Here is a 25,698-nt window from a genome sequence, read left to right as displayed (position 1 = left end):
GAAACCCATTGATCAGGGTGAACTGGAGGGGAGATGCATGTGAGGGCGCCTCACATGTCAGTACACTGTCTCTCTCTCTCCCTCCCTCTCCCTCTCTCTCTCTCTCTCTCTCTCTCTCTCTCCCTCTCCCTCTCCCTCTCCCTCTCCCTCTCCCTCTCTCTCTCTCTCTCTCTCTCCCACTGTCTTTCTCTCTTTCTCTTCCTCCATCTTTCTCGCCTCTTCTCTTCTCACCCCCCAAGACAACCTGGGTCAAGTTGTTTGAATCGGTGGAGGGTCGTCCAGTTCCGAGTTCTGTGGTCAGCCCCTGTGGCCCCTGCATGGGCTGTGGGGATCCCTGGTGTCATCCAGTCAGTGGGAGAGGTTAGGAGAGCTTGGCTCCCTGCCCCAGGCTGAGAGCCCTGGAGGGCTGTGTGGTGGCTGACTGCACTCAAATCAAACAGGCCATGCTAGGCCCTCTCTGATATACTGTAGTAGGCTTTTCTAGTCTTTATTACCTGGGGCTAACTCAGGAGGGGAGGGGAGAGGGACTTGGTCAAAATGCTTACCGCAGATGCGTTCAATGGTAACTGTTTAAAGACCCTGCTCTCTCAAATTCTTTCTCTCTCTGTTTCTTGCTCTCTTCAGTCTCTCTCTCTGTCTACTCTTTCTCACTTATCTTCCTAACCTTCATCCTGCCTCATTTGTAATAGACCCAGAATGCCAGTGTACTGTACAGACCCAAACCTCCCACTTTAAATGTCTGTCTTGTATCTGTCCGACCAGCACCACCATTGGACAGAGAGGGGTGCAGGATTGAGGTGGTACTGTAGTGTGATGCTCCTAGCTCATAAACCTCCCAAGCCCTGTCTGCCACTGCGATGCAATGTGTTGGCAAAGAAAGTAACATGAAGATAACAATCTATTGCTTAGTTTGGGTCAACTTTCAATTGATATCATTGCAGGGCATTGATCCCCACTCTGGTAGCTACTTGAAATAATGTCATTACAGTCTTCAAAGGATCTCTTGCACCATGCTAGTCTTTACTGACAATGTGCTGTGAAAGGCCACGCTTTTCTCAGAGGATGTTCTAAAGCCTTTTATAGGCAGGAGATATTTCCAACCGACCATGACATGACGAGGGCGTGTTTTCTTGTCGTCTATAATGAATGCGAAATAATTGGGCGTCCCCGAGCCGCCGCATTGATCTCAAGTGAAATGAAAACCAACATGTTTTCTGCACGCATTTAGACTGACAGATGATTTTCTGTTGCTTCTCCGAGGCTTAACTTGACAGTACAGATGAAAGGGGAGAGAAAGGGGAGAGAAAGGGGAGAGAAAGCCCGTGAGGGGAGAGAGAGCCCGTGGACACTGGGGAGAAGTGGCCATGGCTGCATCAACATAAGTGAATGGAAACTCTCTGACTGATTAGTATACTATTGCCTTAGAGAGTGGGACAGACATGAAGGAGAGACGTCTGGGCCAAAGCTCAGAGATGCCCTCTGTCTGTTCAGTCAGCCGAGACACATTACGGAACGTTTACACACTCAGGAGGAAGCTACTGCTAAGCAAATCCTGCCTCCAGGTTTCTCCAGTTAGGGTAAAACATTTGTCTTATATTGCAAGAACATGTTTTAGCACTCAATAAAGCCATTTTGCAATGTGACACCAATAAGAAATATGTGGTAACTCCAACATGCTCTCATTTTAATGTGACTGGATTCCGGAAGGTGGCGTTTGATGCTAGTTCATACTTCACAGCATGGCCGTTTGATGCTAGTTCATACTTCACAGCAGGGCCGTTTGATGCTAGTTCATACTTCACAGCAGGGCTGTTTGATGCTAGTTCATACTTCACAGCAGGGCCGTTTGATGCTAGTTCCTACTTCACAGCAGGGCCGTTTGATGCTAGTTCATACTTCACAGCAGGGCCGTTTGATGCTAGTTCATACTTCACAGCAGGGCCGTTTGATGCTAGTTCCTACTTCACAGCAGGGCCATTTGATGCTAGTTCATACTTCACAGCAGGGCAGTTTGATGCTAGGTCATACTTCACAGCAGGGCCGTGCTGCCCTGAATTGAACTGGTGCTCATGAACTTGTTTAGCTAGCTAAACAAAGGAGACAAAAGAAACCCATTCAAATGTGAAATCTCAAAGAGATGGGTGGGGTGTGAACGTTGCTGAATGGGCATACACAAAGAAGAGCTCTCTAGCTAGTGTGAAAACTTCTACAAAATCTCAAAACCTCTACAAAGGCTTTTTCTCAAAAGTGGGGTTACAAGTGTATCAGCTTTTAAAGCAGCGTAGCTTTTCCCAACTTTTTCCAACTGCAGTGTATGATTTACCAGTTTGAAGCTCTGAGTCTGTATTTTTATAAATGTAAAAAAAAAACACAATTGCGAGGTTTGGAAGAAAATCCCAGTGGCCGCAAAATATGTACACACAAAATATGCAAAAAAACATGCATGCGACAGTTTTTGTTAGAATATAAGTTAGAATAAAATAAAAACTGAACTTGAGGTGAGAATATGCTTATCCTCCTGCGAGTTGAGACCATATGTACACACAGTTTCTAGTGGTTGAAGTATTGCATTGCAGGAATGCAAAAGTAGCTACAGTGCCTTGCGAAAGTATTCGGCCCCCTTGAACTTTGCGACATTTTGCCACATTTCAGGCTTCAAACATAAAGATATAAAACTGTATTTTTTTGTGAAGAATCAACAACAAGTGGGACACAATCATGAAGTGGAACGACATTGTTTGGATATTTGAAACTTTTTTAACAAATCAAAAACTGAAAAATTGGGCGTGCAAAATTATTCAGCCCCTTTACTTTCAGTGCAGCAAACTCTCTCCAGAAGTTCAGTGAGGATCTCTGAATGATCCAATGTTGACCTAAATGACTAATGATGATAAATACAATCCACCTGTGTGTAATCAAGTCTCCGTATAAATGCACCTGCACTGTGATAGTCTCAGAGGTCCGTTGAAAGCGCAGAGAGCATCATGAAGAACAAGGAACACACCAGGCAGGTCCGAGATACTGTTGTGAAGAAGTTTAAAGCCGGATTTGGATACAAAAAGATTTCCCAAGCTTTAAACATCCCAAGGAGCACTGTGCAAGCGATAATATTGAAATGGAAGGAGTATCAGACCACTGCAAATCTACCAAGACCTGGCCGTCCCTCTAAACTTTCAGCTCATACAAGGAGAAGACTGATCAGAGATGCAGCCAAGAGGCCCATGATCACTCTGGATGAACTGCAGAGATCTACAGCTGAGGTGGGAGACTCTGTCCATAGGACAATAATCAGTCGTATATTGCGCAAATCTGGCCTTTATGGAAGAGTGGCAAGAAGAAAGCCATTTCTTAAAGATATCCATAAAAAGTGTCATTTAGAGTTTGCCACAAGCCCCCTGGGAGACACACGAAACATGTGGAAGAAGGTGCTCTGGTCAGATGAAACCAAAATGTAACTTTTTGGCAACAATGCAAAACGTTATGTTTGGCGTAAAAGCAACACAGCTGAACACACCATCCCCACTGTCAAACATGGTGGTAGCAGCATCATGGTTTGGGCCTGCTTTTCTTCAGCAGGGACAGGGAAGATGGTTAAAATTGATGGGAAGATGGATGGAGCCAAATACAGGACCATTCTGGAAGAAACCCTGATGGAGTCTGCAAAAGACCTGAGACTGGGACGGAGATTTGTCTTCCAACAAGACAATGATCCAAAACATAAAGCAAAATCTACAATGGAATGGTTCAAAAATAAACATATCCAGGTGTTAGAATGGCCAAGTCAAAGTCCAGACCTGAATCCAATCGAGAATCTGTGGAATGAACTGAAAACTGCTGTTCACAAATGCTCTCCATCCAACCTCACTGAGCTCGAACTGTTTTGCAAGGAGGAATGGGAAAAATGTTCAGTCTCTCGATGTGCAAAACTGATAGAGACATACCCCAAGCGACTTACAGCTGTAATCGCAGCAAAAGGTGGCGCTACAAAGTATTAACTTAAGGGGGCTGAATCATTTTGCACGCCCAATTTTTCAGTTTTTGATTTGTTAAAAAAGTTTGAAATATCCAATAAATGTCGTTCCACTTCATGATTGTGTCCCACTTGTTGTTGATTCTTCACAAAAAAATACCGTTTTATATCTTTATGTTTGAAGCCTGAAATGTGGCAAAAGGTCGCAAAGTTCAAGGGGGCCGAATACTTTCGCAAGGCACTGTAACCCACACACACGCCCTTAAAGACCCACTGCTTTCAAACCCACCTTACTCATAGAGAGGGGGAGCCCTCCCTTCCTCTCCCCCTCCCTTGTATAGGTTGCATCCTCTCTCTCTTAGCTGCTATGTTCTCTCGCTGTGTAGTATCCCTTCAAGCCAGCCCTGTCCTGCTGTGGTCGCAAAACCTGAACCTACAGGGGAGGGTCCGGGTGGGCATCTATCCTCGGTGGCGGCTCCGGTGCGAGGACCCTCGTCGCCGCCGACCTTCGTCTGGCGACCTTCTCTGCAGGCCCCGGACTGGCGACCTTGTCTGCAGGCCCCGGACTGGGGACCCTCTCTGCAGGCCCCAGAATGGGGACCCTCGTTGCAGGCCCCGGACTGGGGACCGTTGCTGGAGGCTCCAGACTGGGGACCGTTGCTGGAGACTCCGAACTGGGGACCGTCGCTGGTGGCTCCGGACTGGAGACCGTCGCTGGCGGCTCTGGACTGGGGACCGACGCTGGAGGCTTCGTGTCATGGATCATCACTGGAGGCTCCGGGCCATGGATCATCACTGGAGGCTTCGTGCCATGGATCATCCCTGGAGGCTTCGTGCCATGGATCATCACTGGAGGCTTCGTGCCATGGATCATCCCTGGAGGCTTCGTGCCATGGATCATCACTGGAGGCTTTGTTCGTGGAGCTGGCACAGGATATACTGGGCCGTGGAGATGCACTGGAGGTCTGGAGAGCAGAGCTGGTACAACCCGTCCTGGCTGGATGCTCACCCTAGCCCGGCAACTGCGGGGCATTGGCACAGGACGCACTGGGCTGCGAAAGCGCACCGGAGACACTGTGCGTAGAGCCGGCGCAGGATATGCTAGGCCGAGGAGGCGCACTGGAGGTCTGGAGTGTAGAGCTGGCACCACCCTTCCTGGTTGGATGCTCACCCTAGCCCGGCAACTGTGGGGCGCTGGCACAGGACGTACTGGGCTGTGGAGACGCACCGGAAACACAATGCGCATAGCCGGCGCAGGATATCCTGGCCCGAAGAGAAGCACCGGAGGCCAGGAGCGCTGAGCCGGCAATATCCATCTTGGCTGAATGCCCACTCTAGTTCGACAAATGCGAGGAGCTGGAATGCATGTGCACCGGAGACACACTGCGCAGAGTCGCATAACATGGGACCTGACTAGTCACACTCTCCCCACGGTAATCACAGGTCTATAACCTGACTCCGCCAATATCCCTGTGTGCCTCTCCCCCAATTTTTTTTTGGGGGGGGGGGCTGCCTCTCGTGCATGCTTCGTCATGCCAACTCAACTCCTAGTATCTTCGCCGTTTCGCTTTTGCTACTTCCATTTCCTCCTTAGGACGGCGATATTCTCCAGCCTGTGCCCAGGGTCCCTTGCCTTCCAGTATCTCCTCCCATTTCCACTCCTCCAGAAAACGCTGCTTGGTCTTTTTGTGGTGGGATCTTCTGTAACGCTCGTCTGAAGAAGTGGACCAAGATGCAGCGTGGGGTAGGTTAAGCATATTCTTTAATGATAATCCGAAAAACAAGAAAGAGAGAACCAAAGAAACATTCAGCCTTGTAGGGCTCAACAACAACAATACAAGGACAAGATCCCACAACACAGGTGGGAAAAAAGGCTACCTAAGTATGATTCCCTATCAGAGACAACGATAGACAGTTGCCTCTGATTGGGAACCACACTCGGCCAAACGCAAAGAAATACAAAACATAGAATGCCCACCCAAATTACACCCTGACCAAACTAAATCTCCGTTTGAGTTTGTATCCATCTCCATATGAGTGTGTATCCACTCGTTCCATCTCTTTTTTAATTGGACCCTCTTCACAGTAATAAATAGATAAACTATTTAAAGTATTTCGCTATATTTGACCCAATCCGAAACGCAATTTAATGGTAGAACAGACTATTCACCTTTTCCATTGACATTTGTAGGCTTCTGTGTCTGAATACTGTGATGTCAAATTTCTTGAGTAGACAATATTTAATTTAGAAACATAACACAGTACATACAGTATATAGTATCATAACCTTTTCTGACCATGAGTTCATATTCCTGATGTAGCCATACAACAAATTACCATGCGCGTCTCTCATTGTACCTATTAGATATTATACATCCGAAAGGGAGTGTGGCGTATAACATACAGTAGAATGAACAGGGTACCACTGTAAGTATGCATACTGTAGGCTAGTTTTTATTTTTTATCCAGAGTAGACAATCTTTCAGAATTCGCAGGCAGTGCAACTTATTTAAGTTCTGGAAACAGTACATGCAAAACATTATTGAATTGAAAAGATCTGTTAACAGGTCCACAACAATGTGCATGTGTTTTTGTCATTCTGACAACCCCTACAAAGACATCAAGTTCACCATGCATTGCTATTTCCTTAGATATTGTCTTGGCCTAATTCCAGTACATCCAAAGGATACAGCAAATAAGGGCGTTATTGTCACCATAAAAGGTGAATGATGGACATTTTTCAGGCGGAGTTATAATGCTTGTTCACACGCGCACAGTTTCACAACCGTTCTGATTTATAATGGCAAACATGCGTATGTATAGCATGCGCCAAGTTTATACAGTAAATCTCTATATTTTTGAGCGTGTGCCATCTTTTCAGAAAAAGCACATGCAGATATTTAGTGTTAAATTGACACAAAAGTTATAAATGAGGCCCAGATGGAGCTGACTGGGAACAGATGATAAACAACATTTAAGAGCATTTCTGAAATTTCTAAATTCAAGAGAATTCCCACAGCTGTTCAAACCAGACATGACAATGAACAAGCATCAACTTCCTAGCTTTCTCTAAAGTCACAGTCTGGACTCCCCTTTCCTCCTCTTGGGGAAGAAAATGTCAACAATGGCACACACATCACACCGACTGAGGAGGCACACATACTGAGCAAATGTTTTATTTATTTATTCTTATTTAACCTTTATTTAACTAGGCAAGTCAGTTAAGAACAAATTCTTATTTACAATGACGGCCTACCAAAAGACAAGAGGCCTCCTGCCGGGACGGGGGCCTGGGATTAATAAAATAAAAAAATGAATACAATATAAATATAGGACAAAACATACATCACAACAAGAGAGACACAACACTACATAAAGAGAGACCTAAGACAATAACATGACAAGGCAGCAACACATGACAAAACAGCATGGTAGCAACACAACATGACATCAACATGGTAGCAACACAACATGGTAGCAGCACAAAACGGTACAAACATTATTGGGCAAAGTCAAAAGCACAAAGGTCAAGAAGGTAGAGACAACAATACATCCTGAAGAGATTGAGATAAAACTGTCCAGTTTGAGTGTTTGTTGCAGCTCGTTCCAGTCGCTAGCTGCAGCGAACTGTAACGAGGAGCGACCCAGGGATGTGTGTGCTTTGGGGACCTTTAACAGAATGTGACTGTCAGAACAGGTGTGGTATGTGAAGAATGAGGGCTGCAGTAGATATCTCAGATAGGGGGAGTGAGGCCTAAGAGGGTTTTATAAATAAGCATCAACCAATGGGTCTTGTGACGGGTATACAGAGATGACCAGTTTACAGAGGAGTATAGAGTGCAGTGATGTGTCCTATAAGGAGCATTGGTGGAAAATCTGATGGCCGAATGGTAAAGGACATCTAGCTGCTCGAGAGCACCCTTACCTGCCAATCTATAATTATGTCTCTGTAATCTATCATGGGTAGGATGGTCATCTGAATCAGGGTTAGTTTGGCAGCTAATGGCTAAAGCAATTATATTCTGCCTGCATCGAACAGTATAATTGAAATGATATGTCAGCAGGCCATTCTCTCTGAAGAGATGGTCTGGCCTCCCAATACAATGCATCAGCAGCAACACACCACCCAAATAAGCTCAAATGGGTGGGATAGGTGTTTGAGTCGGGAAGTGAGGGGAACTGAAATGCTGCAGCCTCGCTGTTCCCTCTTCCTCTGTCCTCCTTCACGTTCCCCGGCGATGATTTGTTCCTCTCTCTGTTTACTATAAGGAGAGGTCACCTGACATTTGCCATGAGGTTTTAATCACCATCGAAACTGGAAATCACACAATATGACTTTTCCTGTGGTAGTTTTGGGGGGCCTATTCTTTACCAGCTGTGCTGGTTTTGCATAGATATTGACAGCCAGGTTGACAGGGACCAGAGCAGGACTCCGCTGGAGGCAACACAATCCCAAAGCTCCAAACAAGTTGTCCCAACCAGACACTGATTTGTGTTCAGTGAGGTGAATCTGAGATCTGTGCTTACAGTTGACTTCTTCAACCCAGATACCTGTGAGTGAGAGAAAGGCCTTAATATTGTTAAGTTCCCTCCAGAAGCCGATCAAATGTTATATGACGTGACAGGAGTGTGGAAGCAGTGTTTTGGCAACAGGGGCCAAAGCACGAATGACATGTTAACAGGTTCGATAATCGTATGCGTCTTGTTATTTCTGTTTTGGACTTGTTGAAAGTTGGTGAAAGTGTAGGCAGCACCGAGTTGACATCATCCGCACCTCCATAGGCGAGCGTTAGTTGTAAATAATGAATGAATAACAATCTCCACAAGCCGCCGCGGTTATCTACAATATTTGCAGTTATATTTGTGTGTATTCTACGTTTGAGTGTGTATCCATCTACGTTTGAGTGTATATCTATCTACGTTTGAGTGTATATCCATCTACGTTTGAGTGTGTATCCATCTACGTTTGAGTGTATATCCATCTACGTTTGAGTGTGTATCCATCTACGTTTGAGTGTATATCTATCTACGTTTGAGTGTATATCCATCCATGTTTGAGTGTGTATCCATCTACGTTTGAGTGTATATCCATCTACGTTTGAGTGTATATCCATCCATGTTTGAGTGTGTATCCATCTACGTTTGAGTGTGTATCCATCTACGTTTGAGTGTATATCCATCTACGTTTGAGTGTGTATCCATCTACGTTTGAGTGTATATCTATCTACGTTTGAGTGTATATCCATCTACGTTTGAGTGTATATCTATCTACGTTTGAGTGTATATCTATCTACGTTTGAGTGTATATCTATCTACGTTTGAGTGTATATCCATCCATGTTTGAGTGTGTATCCATCTACGTTTGAGTGTGTATCCATCTACGTTTGAGTGTATAGCCATCTACGTGTGAGTGTGTATCCATCTACGTTTGAGTGTATATCTATCTACGTCGTTTGAGTGTATATCTATCTACGTGTGAGTGTATATCTATCTACGTGTGAGTGTATATCCATCTACGTGTGAATGTATATCTATCTACGTTTGAGTGTGTATCCATCTACGTTTGAGTGTGTATCTATCTACGTTTGAGTGTATATCCATCTACATTTGAGTGTATATCCATCTACGTTTGAGTGTGTATCCATCTGCGTGTGAGTGTATATCCATCTACATTTGAGTGTGTATCCATTTGCGTGTGAGTGTGTATCCATCTACATTTGAGTGTGTATCCATCTACGTGTGAGTGTGTATCCATCTACGTTTGAGTGTGTATCCATCTACGTGTGAGTGTGTATCCATCTACGTTTGAGTGTGTATCCATCTACGTTTGAGTGTGTATCCATCTGCGTCTGTGTGTGTTGTTTTTATTTATTTTTAATTATTTATTTCACCTTTATTTCACCAGGTAGGCCAGTTGAGAACAAGTTCTCATTTACAACTGCAACCTGCCCAAGATAAAGCAAAGCAGTGTGACAAAAACAACAACACAGAGTGACACATAAACAAATGTACAGTCAATAACACAAAAGAAAAGAAAAATAGAAAAATCTATGTACAGTGTGTGCAAATGTAGAAGAGTAGGGAGGTAAGGCAATAAATAGGCCCTTGAGGTGAAAATAATTACAATTTGGCATTAATACTGGAGTGATAGATGTGCAGATGATGATGTGCGAGGTGCAAAAGGGCAAGTAATAATATGGGGATGAGGTAGTCGGTGATTACAGTGATCAGTAAGCTGCTTTGACAGCTGATGCTTAAAGTTAGAGAGGGAGATATAAGACTCCAGCTTCAGAGATTTTTGCAATTGTGAGGGCCAGCCAATGAGAACATACAGGTCTCGGTGGTGGGTAATATATGGGGCTTTGGTAATAAAATTGATGGCACTGTGATGGACAACATCCAGTTTGCTGAGTAGAGTGTTGGGGGCTATTCTGTAAATGACATTGCCGAAGTCGAGGATAGTAGGATAGTCAGTTTTACGAGGGTATGTTTGGTGGCATGAGTGAAGAAGGCTTTGTTGCGAAATAGGAAGCCGATTTTAAATGTAATCTTGGATTGGGGATGCTTATTGTGAGTCTGGAAGGAGAGTTTACAGTCTAACCAGACACCTAGGTATTTGTAGTTGTCCACATATTCTAGGTCAGAACTGTCCAGAGTAGTGATGCTAGTCGGGCAGGCAGGTGCGGCAGCAATCGGTTGAAGAGCATGCATTTAGTTTTACTAGCGTTTAAAGGCAGTTGGAGAGTTGTATGGCGTTGAAGCTCGTTTGGAGGTTTGTTAGCACAGTGTCCAAACAAGGGCCAGTGTGTGTGTGGGGATATGTGTACTCGCAGGAAAGCAAGGTTCCCCCTCCCTTGCGGTGTGGCGTGGTTCTACCTGCTTTTCGTGCCCCCATCACGGAGCCCCAAAGGACTGGAATAAAAAGCAGCAGCGGTGCGTAACCGTGCTGGCAGCCCCACCCCCCTCCACTGCTCCTTCATCCCTCCTTCTCCCACTCTGTGCAGCGCTGAATGAATGAAGGCGGGCGAGAGTGCTCGTGCTGCGCTGTGTACTTTCTTGTATAGTGGGCTCACAGCTAGGCTTGGCAGGGCAGAGGTGTTACCTAAAAGGGGTGAGCTAAGGTAAACGAGGCCGCTGCCAGCGCTAGGCTAGCTACTCACAGGCAGGCGAGAGAGCAACCAGGTGGGGAAAGGGTGTACAGGAAAGGGGGCTGGAGATGGCTATGGAGAAAGAGGCTGGGGTGAGAGGCTGGGCTGCGTCTTAGGCAGGATTACGAGCTGAGTCTAGGGTTGGGGCTGTGTATAGGGTTGTGCAGTGTGTGCATTGCTGGGGCTGCATATAGGGACATTGCTGAGGCTGGGCATAAGGCAGGGCAGTGGCTCACACTGAGGATAGAGAGGTGGATTTTTGAATGGGCCAATTTTAATGTGAGGCTAGGTAAGGGTCTGCAGCTGGTGAGGTGTTTCACTACCAGTAGTAAGAAGGAAGGGTGTCAAGTTACTTTGAATGTGTCATAAAACTATATCCGCTGTTCTTTTATTTCTCTTGTCCTCCTGTTTCTGCTGTCTGCTGATAGTCTAAAGATAGACCTCTGGTCTTGACTAGCACTTAGAGAGCAATGTCCTGAGAGAGAACTGACGATGTTACCATCTGGTATGTGGAGTATGCCACGACCAGCTGATGTGAACACATCTGAAAACTGTGTTGGTTGACCTAACCATGCATAAACACAGCTCTGATGGTGGGAAGCAACCTGTCTACGTTTCCCTTCTATTCTACTCTCCTTCTCTTTGCCTTAGGGCATCCTGTGAGATGCAAACAGTGTGTGTGTGTGTGTGTGTGTGTGTGTGTGTGTGTGTGTGTGTGTGTGTGTGTGTGTGTGTGTGTGTGTGTGTGTGTGTACATGCCTACTTGCCTGTGTTTGTGCACGTGTGATTGCGCCAGTGAGAGTGCATGCGTGCCTGTGTGTTTGTGGCAGTTAGCCTCAGTGCAGTGAGCTCTTTCTCCCTGCAGGGGTTCAGTATTGTGTGAGTGGACAGGACAGCCATGGGTGGGCAGGCTGGCTGAGAGACGAGAGCGTGAGCCTTGCTGTTTGTCTCTGGCCTGCGACTCACGATAATGTGCTAATTACAGATACCCCCCTCCGACAAAGCCACAAGTGGTTGCACCCAGACTGCACCAAGTCACGCATCAGCCCCTGATTTATTCTGATTATCAAAACATACAAAGACATCATTCCTCCATAGACCACATCCAGAAACATAAAACTTCGGACTTTTCTCTCTCTCTCTCCCTCCTCCCCCTCTCTCGCCCCTCACCCTTCCTTTTGCGCTCTCTTTCTACTTTTAGCCTGCATGAAGCAGCAGATTTCTGGCTTGTCCGGGGCATTCCTCTAATAGTTGTGCCATTGAACGGGAAAAACAGACTTGAAAAGCATTCTGAGGCAAGCTCTATCAGGTTAATAGTCAATCTTAAACACATCATTAGGGATTGTTTATGCAAAAGATCAAGTAGTCTGGAAGGGGTAATTTACTGTTCCACCAATTATTTGAGTGTTGGCATACTTGGCCCTTGGAATATGCTAAGTGTGAGGAAAGGTAAAACTTAAAAGCATCCGTACGTCTGCCTTTCTGTTTGATTATTATTATGTTTTTACCAAAATAAAACATTCTAGTTGGGCTAAATATATTTGAAAACACATTCTATCCCATTCATCATCACCAAGTCGTTCATCCAGTTTATGGTAGCCCCCAACGACACTTTGTCATCACATCGCAATTAACGGTTAACCCAAAACAGGTGGCTTATGATAACAGTGGAGATGAACTAATAAAAAGCACAAAAAAATGAAAAAAAAAACAAAGGAGACAAGGAATCAAAGGAGAGGAGTACGGTGAAGGAAGAGCAGATCTGTAAATCGTGAGCAGCAGCAGCAGCATTGCTGTATATGGGCCAAGGCCACATAACAGTGGAATCATAATATGTATATATGTCTAGTTTTGAGATAACGCTGTATTGAAAAGCGCTATACAAATTAAATGTATTGTTATTATTTTGATTATTTTAAGGACCATGTTGACTCAAGTCCACCACTCTGAAGACGCTGCAGCCTTGTCCCCAGGATTAAACCCACCGGGCACCGACGTCAGTTCAACTAATGAGAATTCAACGTGAAATCACCAAATCATTTCACCATGTCATTAGATTAAAGTTAAAAGTTGATGAAGTCATCATACAGTCATCACATTGACATTTTTGTTGAAATGATGAGGAAATCAACACGTTTTTGCCCAGTGGGAAAGGACTGCTCAGCTCTGCTAAGACAATATGGCTTCCCTCACTTACCCATCCTCCATTAAAAATGTTCAAGCGGTATAAACACGTTTACATGGTTTTTGGACAGTAAGTTACTGTGTGCCGATAACTGTCTGCTTAGAGATGTTTGTGATATTGTGTTATTTTTCCCAAGTGTTCTTATTAAACAAGATATTGGCCTTTATGGACGAAGCCTGTGATATGTAAGTACAGCGTTTGTGAACTAGTGTTGATGTGCTTGCTCTCTTATTTCATTCTTGGTTCGATTGATGTGGATTTTTCAAAGAAGGATCTGGAAATGTATTGTTTACTGAGTGTGCTGGTGGTCTCCACCATAAATGTATTGTATACTGAGTGTGCTGGTGGTCTCCACCATAAATGTATTGTTTACTGAGTGTGTTGGTGGTCTCCACCATAAATGTATTGTTTACTGAGTGTGCTGGTGGTCTCCAACATAAATGTATTGTTTACTGAGTGTGCTGGTGGTCTCCAACATAAATGTATTGTTTACTGAATGTGCTGGTGGTCTCCACCATAAATGTATTGTTTACTGAGTGTGCTGGTGGTCTCCACCATAAATGTATTGTTTACTGAGTGTGCTGGTGGTCTCCACCATAAATGTATTGTATACTGAGTGTGCTGGTGGTCTCCACCATAAATGTATTGTTTACTGAGTGTGTTGGTGGTCTCCACCATAAATGTATTGTTTACTGAATGTGCTGGTGGTCTCCACCATAAATGTATTGTTTACTGAATGTGCTGGTTGTCTCCAACATAAATGTATTGTTTACTGAATGAGCTGGTTGTCTCCAACATAAATGTATTGTTTATTGAGTGTGCTGGTGGTCTCCATCATAAATGTATTGTTTACTGAGTATGCTGGTGGTCTCCACCATAAATGTATTGTTTACTGAGTGTGCTGGTGGTCTCCAACATAAATGTATTGTTTACTGAGTGTGCTGGTAGTCTCCACCATGAATTTATTGTTTACTGAGTGTGCTGGTGGTCTCCACCATAAATGTATTGTATACTGAGTGTGCTGGTGGTCTCCACCATAAATGTATTGTTTACTGAGTGTGTTGGTGGTCTCCACCATAAATGTATTGTTTACTGAGTGTGCTGGTGGTCTCCAACATAAATGTATTGTTTACTGAGTGTGCTGGTGGTCTCCAACATAAATGTATTGTTTACTGAATGTGCTGGTGGTCTCCACCATAAATGTATTGTTTACTGAGTGTGCTGGTGGTCTCCACCATAAATGTATTGTTTACTGAGTGTGCTGGTGGTCTCCACCATAAATGTATTGTATACTGAGTGTGCTGGTGGTCTCCACCATACATTTATTGTTTACTGAATGTGCTGGTGGTCTCCACCATAAATGTATTGTTTACTGAATGTGCTGGTGGTCTCCACCATAAATGTATTGTTTACTGAATGTGCTGGTTGTCTCCAACATAAATGTATTGTTTACTGAATGAGCTGGTTGTCTCCAACATAAATGTATTGTTTACTGAGTGTGCTGGTGGTCTCCATCATAAATGTATTGTTTACTGAGTATGCTGGTGGTCTCCACCATAAATGTATTGTTTACTGAGTGTGCTGGTGGTCTCCAACATAAATGTATTGTTTACTGAGTGTGCTGGTAGTCTCCACCATGAATTTATTGTTTACTGAGTGTGTTGGTGGTCTCCACGAAAAAATGTATTGTTTACTGAGTGTGCTGGTGGTCTCCACCATCAATGTATTGATTACTGAGTGTGCTGGTTGTCTCCACCATCAATGTATTGATTACTGAGTGTGCTGGTAGTCTCCACCATCAATGTATTGATTACTGAGTGTGCTGGTGGTCTCCACCATCAATGTATTGATTACTGAGTGTGCTGGTGGTCTCCACCATCAATGTATTGATTACTGAGTGTGATGGTGGTCTCCGCCATACACTTATTGTTTACTGAATGTGCTGGTGGTCTCCACCATAAATGTATTGTTTACTGAGTGTGCTGGTGGTCTCCACCATAAATGTATTGTTTACTGAATGTGCTGGTGGTCTCCACCATAAATGTATTGTTTACTGAATGTGCTGGTTGTCTCCAACATAAATGTATTGTTTACTGAATGAGCTGGTTGTCTCCAACATAAATGTATTGTTTACTGAGTGTGCTGGTGGTCTCCATCATAAATGTATTGTTTACTGAATGTGCTGGTGGTCTCCACCATAAATGTATTGTTTACTGAATGTGCTGGTGGTCTCCACCATAAATGTATTGTTTACTGAGTAAGCTGGTGGTCTCCAACATAAATGTATTGTTTACTGAGTGTGCTGGTAGTCTCCACCATGAATTTATTGTTTACTTAGTGTGTTGGTGGTCTCCACGAAAAAATGTATTGTTTACTGAGTGTGCTGGTGGTCTCCACCATAAATGTATTGATTACTGAGTGTGCTGGTGGTCTCCACCATCAATATATTGATTACTGAGTGTGCTGGTGGTCTCCACCATGAATTTATTGTTTACTTAGTGTGTTGGTGGTCTCCACGAAAAAATGTATTGTTTACTGAGTGTGCTGGTGGTCTCCACCATCAGTGTATTGATTACTAAGTGTGCTGGTTGTCTCCACCATCAATGTATTGATTACTGAGTGTGCTGGTAGTCTCCGCCATACATTTATTGTTTACTGATTGTGTTGGTGGTCTCCAACATAAATGTATTGATTACTGAGTGTGCTGGTGGTTTCCACCATCAATGTATTGATTACTGAGTGTGCTGGTGGTCTCCACCATAAATGTATTGTTTACTGAGTGTGCTGGTGGTCTCCACCATAAATGTATTGTTTACTGAGTGTGCTGGTGGTCTCCACCATAAATGTATTGTTTACTGAATGTGCTGGTTGTCTCCAACATAAATGTATTGTTTACTGAATGAGCTGGTTGTCTCCAACATAAATGTATTGTTTATTGAGTGTGCTGGTGGTCTCCATCATAAATGTATTGTTTACTAAGTATGCTGGTGGTCTCCACCATAAATGTATTGTTTACTGAGTGTGCTGGTGGTCTCCAACATAAATGTATTGTTTACTGAGTGTGCTGGTAGTCTCCACCATGAATTTATTGTTTACTGAGTGTGCTGGTGGTCTCCACCATAAATGTATTGTATACTGAGTGTGCTGGTGGTCTCCACCATAAATGTATTGTTTACTGAGTGTGTTGGTGGTCTCCACCATAAATGTATTGTTTACTGAGTGTGCTGGTGGTCTCCAACATAAATGTATTGTTTACTGAGTGTGCTGGTGGTCTCCAACATAAATGTATTGTTTACTGAATGAGCTGGTGGTCTCCACCATAAATGTATTGTTTACTGAGTGTGCTGGTGGTCTCCACCATAAATGTATTGTTTACTGAGTGTGCTGGTGGTCTCCACCATAAATGTATTGTATACTGAGTGTGCTGGTGGTCTCCACCATACATTTATTGTTTACTGAATGTGCTGGTGGTCTCCACCATAAATGTATTGTTTACTGAATGTGCTGGTGGTCTCCACCATAAATGTATTGTTTACTGAATGTGCTGGTTGTCTCCAACATAAATGTATTGTTTACTGAATGAGCTGGTTGTCTCCAACATAAATGTATTGTTTACTGAGTGTGCTGGTGGTCTCCATCATAAATGTATTGTTTACTGAGTATGCTGGTGGTCTCCACCATAAATGTATTGTTTACTGAGTGTGCTGGTGGTCTCCAACATAAATGTATTGTTTACTGAGTGTGCTGGTAGTCTCCACCATGAATTTATTGTTTACTGAGTGTGTTGGTGGTCTCCACGAAAAAATGTATTGTTTACTGAGTGTGCTGGTGGTCTCCACCATCAATGTATTGATTACTGAGTGTGCTGGTTGTCTCCACCATCAATGTATTGATTACTGAGTGTGCTGGTAGTCTCCACCATCAATGTATTGATTACTGAGTGTGCTGGTGGTCTCCACCATCAATGTATTGATTACTGAGTGTGCTGGTGGTCTCCACCATCAATGTATTGATTACTGAGTGTGATGGTGGTCTCCGCCATACATTTATTGTTTACTGAATGTGCTGGTGGTCTCCACCATAAATGTATTGTTTACTGAGTGTGCTGGTTGTCTCCACCATAAATGTATTGTTTACTGAATGTGCTGGTGGTCTCCACCATAAATGTATTGTTTACTGAATGTGCTGGTTGTCTCCAACATAAATGTATTGTTTACTGAATGAGCTGGTTGTCTCCAACATAAATGTATTGTTTACTGAGTGTGCTGGTGGTCTCCATCATAAATGTATTGTTTACTGAGTATGCTGGTGGCCTCCAACATAAATGTAGTGTTTACTGAGTGTGCTGGTGGTCTCCATCATAAATGTATTGTTTACTGAATGTGCTGGTGGTCTCCACCATAAATGTATTGTTTACTGAGTAAGCTGGTGGTCTCCAACATAAATGTATTGTTTACTGAGTGTGCTGGTAGTCTCCACCATGAATTTATTGTTTACTTAGTGTGTTGGTGGTCTCCACGAAAAAATGTATTGTTTACTGAGTGTGCTGGTGGTCTCCACCATCAGTGTATTGATTACTGAGTGTGCTGGTGGTCTCCACCATCAATGTATTGATTACTGAGTGTGCTGGTGGTCTCCACCATCAATATATTGATTACTGAGTGTGCTGGTGGTCTCCACCATGAATTTATTGTTTACTTAGTGTGTTGGTGGTCTCCACGAAAAAATGTATTGTTTACTGAGTGTGCTGGTGGTCTCCAACATCAGTGTATTGATTACTAAGTGTGCTGGTTGTCTCCACCATCAATGTATTGATTACTGAGTGTGCTGGTGGTCTCCACCATCAATGTATTGATTAAAGAGTGTGCTGGTGGTCTCCGCCATACATTTATTGTTTACTGATTGTGTTGGTGGTCTCCACAAAAAAAATGATTGTTTACTGAGTGTGCTGGTGGTCTCCACCATAAATGTTTTGTTTACTGAGTGTTCTGTTGGTCTCCAACATAAATGTATTGATTACTGAGTGTGCTGGTGGTTTCCACCATCAATGTATTGATTACTGAGTGTGCTGGTGGTCTCCACAATAAATGTGTAATTGGACTTAATTTACAATGAATGTACAAAGACTGCTCATATATAAACTTTAATTTACAACTTTTGGAATTAATCCAAGAGAGAGAATTCACATAAGTGTAACATAAACATTCAAGTAAATCATAAATTAAATCAGTGGAGGATCAACAAAATTCCAGTAATTTCAGCATCTTTCTCAAAAGTGGATTTGGGTCCAACAGAGAACAACCTAATCTGTACATAGTCTCTGGCTCTTCTCCCGTGAATAAATACAGGCCTAGGTCCAGTTTGCATTGCATGTTTTAAAAAAGAAACCTTGTAAACCTGGCACAGGGAGACCCCAAGTGTAGGAATGTGTTTGGGAAACCTCTTAAACACAGGCCCCTTTCTGGGAACATGTCAAATCATTCATTCGTTCACTTCTTTCCTCCTCTCCTTACCATCCCTCTGTGCCCCGCCCTCCAGACATATTCCCTGTGTTTATAAGTTGGCCCACATGACATAAGCCGAAGCTCCCCTTTACGTCTTTGAAATCCCACCTTTTTTTTTGTTGCTTTTAAACTGTTTTGACAGCTCTCTCTTTTTTCCACCACCCCTCTGAGCGCTGGAAACGTTTTGGTGCATGTCTGAATGAACAAGTGTGTCATTATTTTCCTGTAAGCTGACATGAAAGATACTTCACAACTGGTGAACTGGTGTTTGTGAGACACAGAGGTGTTCAGTGAGATATCATTGAACAGTATCATGTGACCATAAAGGAACAAAGTCCTGTTTTCTTACGGTTCTATAATGTACCATGTAGGGCTGGCTGCCAGAACAAGTCTGATTTCATTTTGCCTCAAGTTTCGTGCTGCAGAACTCTTTCCCTCTGGGCTGGGCCGATGTGAAACTCAGAATGACTTGGAACACAATTAAGTGTCAAGTGTCAGGATCGATGTTGGAAAGAATATCCCTCTTAAAAACTGAATTCATGACTTTTCTTTGTGTCTATTTTCTGTTTGTTTTGTAAAACCTCTCACTGAAGAACAATAGAGAATGCATGTTAAGAAAAAACATATTTGCCACTTTATTTAAGAGGCACAGGAAATGGCTTCCAATCAGGTCAACAACACAGTAAGTGTATTAACCCTGCAATTGTCTCTTTCTCTTTCTCTTCCTCTCCATACATCTATTCACTCACTTTCTCATGTTCTAAATCTCTTCACACACTACACCATTTACACATGGTTCATCTTTTCTCTCTCTCTCTCTCTCTCTCTCTCTCTCTCTCTCTCTATCCCTCTCTCTCTCTCTCTCTCTTTTTCTCTCTCTCTCTCTCTCTCTCTCTATCCCTCTCTCTCTATCCCTCTCTCTCTATCTCGCTCTCTCTCTCTCTCTCTGTCTCTCTCTGTCTCTCTCTCTGTCTCTCTCTCTATCCCTCTCTCTCTATCTCGCTCTCTCTCTCTCTCTCTCTATCCCTCTCTCGCTCTCTCTCTCTCTCTCTCTATCCCTCTCTCTCTCTCTCTCTCTCTCTATCCCTCTCTCTCTATCCCTCTTTCTCTATCCCTCTCTCTCTCTCTCTCTCTCTCTGTCTCTCTCTCTCTCTCTCTCTATCCCCCTCTCTCTCTCTCTCTCTCTCTCTCTCTCTCTCTCTCTCTCTCTCTCTCTCTCTCTCTCTCCCTCTCCCTCTCTCCATCTCCTCTAGGTGAGTTGTTAAGTCTGGTGGACGACCTGCTCTCAGGTCTTGGTTCGTCCTGTGTGGTGGCAGGTCGAAGGAACGGAGACCATCCTCACTCTGTGCTCTACTCGCTGGTCTTCAAGTGCCTGGAGCCCGACAGCCTCTACAAGTAAGATCGCCTAACCTAAAGCACTTTGGACCTGAGCCCGTATCCATGAAGCCTCTCAGAGTGCTGATCTAGGTCCCCTATGTCCATGTAATATTTTTCATTATGATCTAAAAGGCAGAACTGATCCTAGATCAGCATTCCTACTCTGAGATGCTTTATTAATACGGGCCGCAATTTACTATTGCTTTGCACCATTCCAAGGGTGAAATTTAAAGTAGGCTAAACAACAAGGTAGAAATGAAGGATAGAATAGGAAAAAAATGCGGATGTTTTTGTTTTGTTGTTCACTTGTGCTAACTCTGTGGTAAATGTTGCATGACAGAAGTCCTTTGAGTTTTGTTGTTCACTTGTGCTAACTCTGTGGTAAATGTTGTATGACAGAAGTCCATTGAGTTTTGTTGTTCACTTGTGCTAACTCTGTGGTAAATGTTGCATGACAGAAGTCCTTTGAGTTTTGTTGTTCACTTGTGCTAACTCTGTGGTAAATGTTGTATGACAGAAGTCCATGGAGTTTTGTTGTTCACTTGTGCTAACTCTGTGGTAAATGTTGCATGACAGAAGTCCATGGAGTTTTGTTGTTCACTTGTGCTAACTCTGTGGTAAATGTTGCATGACAGAAGTCCATGGAGTTTTGTTGTTCACTTGTGCTAACTCTGTGGTAAATGTTGCATGACAGAAGTCCATGGAGTTTTGTTGTTCACTTGTGCTAACTCTGTGGTAAATGTTGCATGACACAAGTCCATGGAGTTTTGTTGTTCACTTGTGCTAACTCTGTGGTAAATGTTGCATGACACAAGTCCATGGAGTTTTGTTGTTCACTTGTGCTAACTCTGTGGTAAATGTTGCATGACAGAAGTCCATTGACTTGTCGCTACATTCAACCCTTCTCACCTGTGGTATTGTTCTAACCCGATTGACTTCATCATTTTCTGACTTTCTGACTTTTATGAGTTCACTATTTCCCATTACCATAAAAAAAAACTCCTTCTTAACCAATGGCATTGTTGTCATTTTTGCATCTCTCCTAAAGAGGAATGACTTAACACATAATATGTGGGTGATATCACCAGCCAGCACCACATATTTCTGTCTGTACTCCCATTGGCAATGGGACTTGTTTATGGCCATGTTTTAATTCCCCCCAGTCAGAACACAGCTGGCTCAAATTAGGCGGGCGGCACATATTTTGGTCTCACCAGGGTGGAAGTGGTGAATGCTGGTGTTATTGTTTCCGTTATTGTTCCGTTTTTCATGAGGCCCTTTTCAATGGAAGAAAACGTGGTCATGGTGAAAAACGAGCATCACAACCAACGTGCTGTTTGTGTCACACAGAGACTGGAGGAGACTGGAGTCATTGACCAGTCGGTCTGTCTGGTGATTACAGTCTGGGGCGGTTAGCAAACAGACAACTAGACCACCACTTAATCCAATTAGTCATAAAGACTGAGAACCATAACACATTGAGCAGCAGGGAGGACATGCATGGAGGACACAAACACTGTGACCGGTCAGTTAGTTGCATGCATACGTCCCACCCACTGATACATACTAATATGTTCAGCAGTTGAAGCACTCCTTAATTTATGGACAGACATAAGTACAGCCCTGAGTCCCTCAGCATGTGTGAAGGGTATAGTCAACCATACATCTTGTATTAGGGTTGTCAGAGAACACTAGAGTATATCAGGGACAGCTGTTAGTCAACTTTGCAGGTGTTTCATTTTGCAAAGAAGATTCACTTAGTTGAATCCTTGTCTTGTGTGAGTATCAAGATGGAGTAAAAAGAAAAGCCTATTAGTGGGAAAGTGGAGAAATTAAATGAAACCAGCTGAGTCCACATGGAGGCACTTGTGTGAATGTTCCATAAGCTGCCCTGCTGCCAACAGACACTATAATGGTTCTGTGTGTCTGTGGCCCCGGCAGGCCCGTCGTTCGCTTAGTGTGCCTTTATTAATCCATACATCATCACAGTTGGAGAAGTTTACGTTGCGCTGTTCGGAGGAGATCTCAGAGCGACAATACATTCATCTTCAGAGGGCCCAGGGTCTGCAGCCCGCCTTCCCAAGGGCCGTCGCTGTGATGTACATTTGATAGAAGCACTTTGTTCTACTTGGGTATCACTTCCCTGAGCCCTCTTCCTCTTGTCTCCCGATCATGAAATCAAGTTATTTTTAAATATATATTTTTAAATCAAATCAAGTTAGATGGGCGAGGCATGCTTCGAAACCAAACAGGCCCCAGATGAAATTGAATAGGGGACACTCCAATCATCACACCGTGTTCCTCTCCTCTGAGCGCTCCCAACTGTTGTGTGGTGTTTTATGTTTGTGGCTCTGGCTCACTGTTTTCCACTTGTTTGTTTTGGGAAGCGGGCCCCTGCAGCTGTGCACGATACAGATAGGTTGTTGGTGCTTATGTTAAACAAGGGAATCGGGGAGTACTGCTGGGGGCAGCACTACCCAGAAGCTAACAGTAGAAATCATAACATCGTGATAGTGAGGGTATATTGAGAGGGTTGATTTATTCAAGCTTCAGGTAGTAGGAGATTACCTTGCAACCGGTTGCAACTTTCCTTCTTTCCCGCCATCTGGCTTGCGTAACCTGGAGGTCAAGCCAACCGAGAGGGAGAGGGAGAGAGAATGTACTTGGAAGCTCCTGCTTCCTCCGTGCTGAATGTACGGAGAGAGCGAGAGAGAGATAGCAAAAGAGATAGGGAGAGCACCACTCTGTAATCTGTGTCAAGGCACCCCCTCCAGTTTCGTTACTCCCAGATAAGAGCCCCATTTACGTCGGCATTACGTCTGTGGGCACACCTCGGTGCGGCCAACTGGGCTTCTCCTAATCGAGGGCTAGATAAGGTTTCCGGGCCGCTGGGGTTTGGTTTACATTTGATTTACCCCAAAGTTGTCAGGCCTTAATGTTTCCTTTCAGGCCCTGGCATAGCTTGGCTCTCTCCCTCTCTCTCTCTCTCTCTCTCTCTCTGTCTCTCTCTCTCTCTCTCTCTCTCTGTGTCTCTCTCTTTGTCTCTCTGTCTCTGTCTATGTCTCTCTCTCTGTCTCTCTCTCTCTCTGTCTCTCTCTCTCTCTCTCTCTCTCTCTCTCTCTCTCTGTCTCTCTCTTTGTCTCTCTCTCTCTGTCTCTCTCTGTCTCTCTCTCTGTCTCTCTCTCTCTCACTCTCTCTCCTGTATTGAGTGGGATGTTCAGTTGGGGAGTCCACTGTCATACATGCAGGGCTGTAAGTTACATGTCAATCCTTTCCCTTGGAAATGTTGCCAACAGACAGAGTCTGAGGAGTAGTCCAACAGACAGAGTCTGAGGAGTAGTCCAACAGACAGAGTCTGAGGAGTAGTCCAACAGACAGAGTCTGAGGAGTAGTCCGGAAGCAGCCTTTCTTGTTACAGTGTGACCATATGGACATGATACATCTCACTTTTTCACATGACACTACATCCTAAAATAGGTCCAAATTAGTTTTGGATTGTTACAATTTGACTGTAGCTGAATGGAATGGAGTAAGTTCAGAGTTAGTGGAATAATGAGTTTATGATTTATGGTTGATGACTTATGTTATACATGTGGTATCATGAAGCTCTACATACCAGTACTTAGTAGTTATTGCATGCACTAAACGATATAACAATTTTGCGTTCATTTCTACCTCCCCCCTAAATATCTCCCTCATCCCAGACATGCTGACACAGAACCGAGACAAATAACAGGACAAACAGGCAATATGGCAGAAAGTAAATCCCTAGCACGTCTATCATGGGTGATAACTTTATACCTTCACCATATCCTTAAAAGCTATTGCTTTAAGTGAATGTAGTAAAAGTCGATCTGGCGATTCAGCAATTACCAGTCAGTCTGGCATTTCACATCATATTTGCCCTTCATGGCATCATATCCTCTTACATTATCATCTCTAGGTTTTATTGGTACAATTTCAAGCCATGGTAAAAGTTACCCTCAATGTTTCTACCATCACCCTCCAAACAGAATCCATTCACAGTGATTACCAGTCCTAATATCTGTTTCATATGACCTATTCAGCCTGCAGAACTGTCTTTTGAAGTATTGTATTCTGACCTGTGTCGTGTATATGTTCTTTACTGAAGTGCTGCTTTTTATATTGATTGATATATCATGTGCTTTTTATGTTGATTTCATGTGTCTGTTTGTCTGAAAGTGTTGTGTTGATGCCGCTGTCTTGGTCCAGGTCTCTCCTGAAAAATAGATTTTTTATCTCAACGAAGGTTCAATAAAATAAAGGCTCCAGTACGCTAGCGAAGGAGAGGTCCTGGATCCATTGGTTGGTTCTTTGACTTCTCTTCCTTTACTGCAGTAAATAGGGCAAGGTTCAGCACCTGCCTCCCAGTGTTTTGGATGGTACTCTCAGGCCAGAGCAGCAGTTCAGAGCCCTAAAATAGAAGTCTTTAGAGGCAAGTGTAAATCACAGAAAATGACACAGCATAACATGATAAACCTAATGTGACCCAACCCGGCTGGAGACTTATGAGGTGTTGTCTTTATACTGTATACTCAGGATCCAGCTCCACTCTAAAACACACTGCCAACTATCCCTCAGAAGAACAACAAATATGTCTTCCACGTGGGCGCTATAACAACCTGTGGCAGAGTACGACCGACGAAGGCTTTTTGAACGGCTAGTGAAAGCTTTCTTTCTTTAAACAAAGAACCTGTATGATACACTACATGGCCAAAAGTATGTGGACATCCATTCAAATGAGTTTATTCTGCTATTTCAGACACACCTGTTGCTGACAGGTGTACATAATCGAGCACAGAACCATGCAATCTCAATAGACAAACATTGACAGTAGAATGTCCCATGCTGAAGAGCTCAGTGACTTTCAATGTGAGACCGTCAAAGGATCCCACCTTTAAAATTTCTGCCCTGCTAGAGCCGCCCCGGTCAACTGCAAGTTCTGTTATTGTGAAGTGGAAAAGTCTAGGAGCAACAACAGCTCAGCCGCGAAGTGGTAGGCCACACAAATCAAATCAACTTTATTTGCCACATGCGCCAAACACAACAAGTGTAGACTTTACCGTGATATGCTTACTTACAAGCCCTTAACCAACAATGCAGTTCAAGAAGAAGAACATATTTACCAAGTAGACTAAAATAAAAAAAGTAATAATAAAAGTAACACAATAAGAATAACAATAAAGAGGCTATATATAGGGGGCACCGATCCCGAGTCAGTGTGCGGGGGTACAGGCTAGTTGAGGTCATCTGTACATGTAGGTGGGGGCGAAGTGACTATGTATAGGTAACAAACAAACAGCGAGTAGCAGAAGTGTACTAGAGGGCGAGTGTCAATGTAAATTGTCTGGTGATGATTTTTAGGAATTGTTCAGCAGTCTAATGGCTTGGGGGTAGACGCTGTTGAGGAGGCTTTTGTTCCTAGACTTGGCGCTCCGGTACTGCTTGCCGTGCGGTAGCAGAGAAAACATCGCACAGAACGTGACCACCGAG

The 25,698-nt window shown here is 43.7% G+C and overlaps 1 protein-coding gene across 1 annotated transcript in view; it reads left to right on the top strand.

Moving 5' to 3' along the window:
• LOC110523598 (astrotactin-2-like) overlaps positions 1-25,698 on the top strand; it is a 418,825-nt gene that overhangs the window by 370,956 nt on the left and 22,171 nt on the right. The window contains exon 20 of the mRNA XM_036977273.2: positions 20,061-20,202. Coding sequence (XP_036833168.2) covers positions 20,061-20,202 — 142 coding nt within the window. The remainder of the gene's footprint in view (positions 1-20,060; positions 20,203-25,698) is intronic.

Source organism: Oncorhynchus mykiss, chromosome 5 (genome assembly GCF_057628025.1).
Source record: "Oncorhynchus mykiss isolate SJ-2025 chromosome 5, ASM5762802v1, whole genome shotgun sequence".
NCBI classification, from domain to species: domain Eukaryota; kingdom Metazoa; phylum Chordata; class Actinopteri; order Salmoniformes; family Salmonidae; genus Oncorhynchus; species Oncorhynchus mykiss.
The sequence above is the reverse complement of the archived record's forward strand: the minus strand, read 5'-3'. Positions and strand labels throughout refer to the sequence as shown.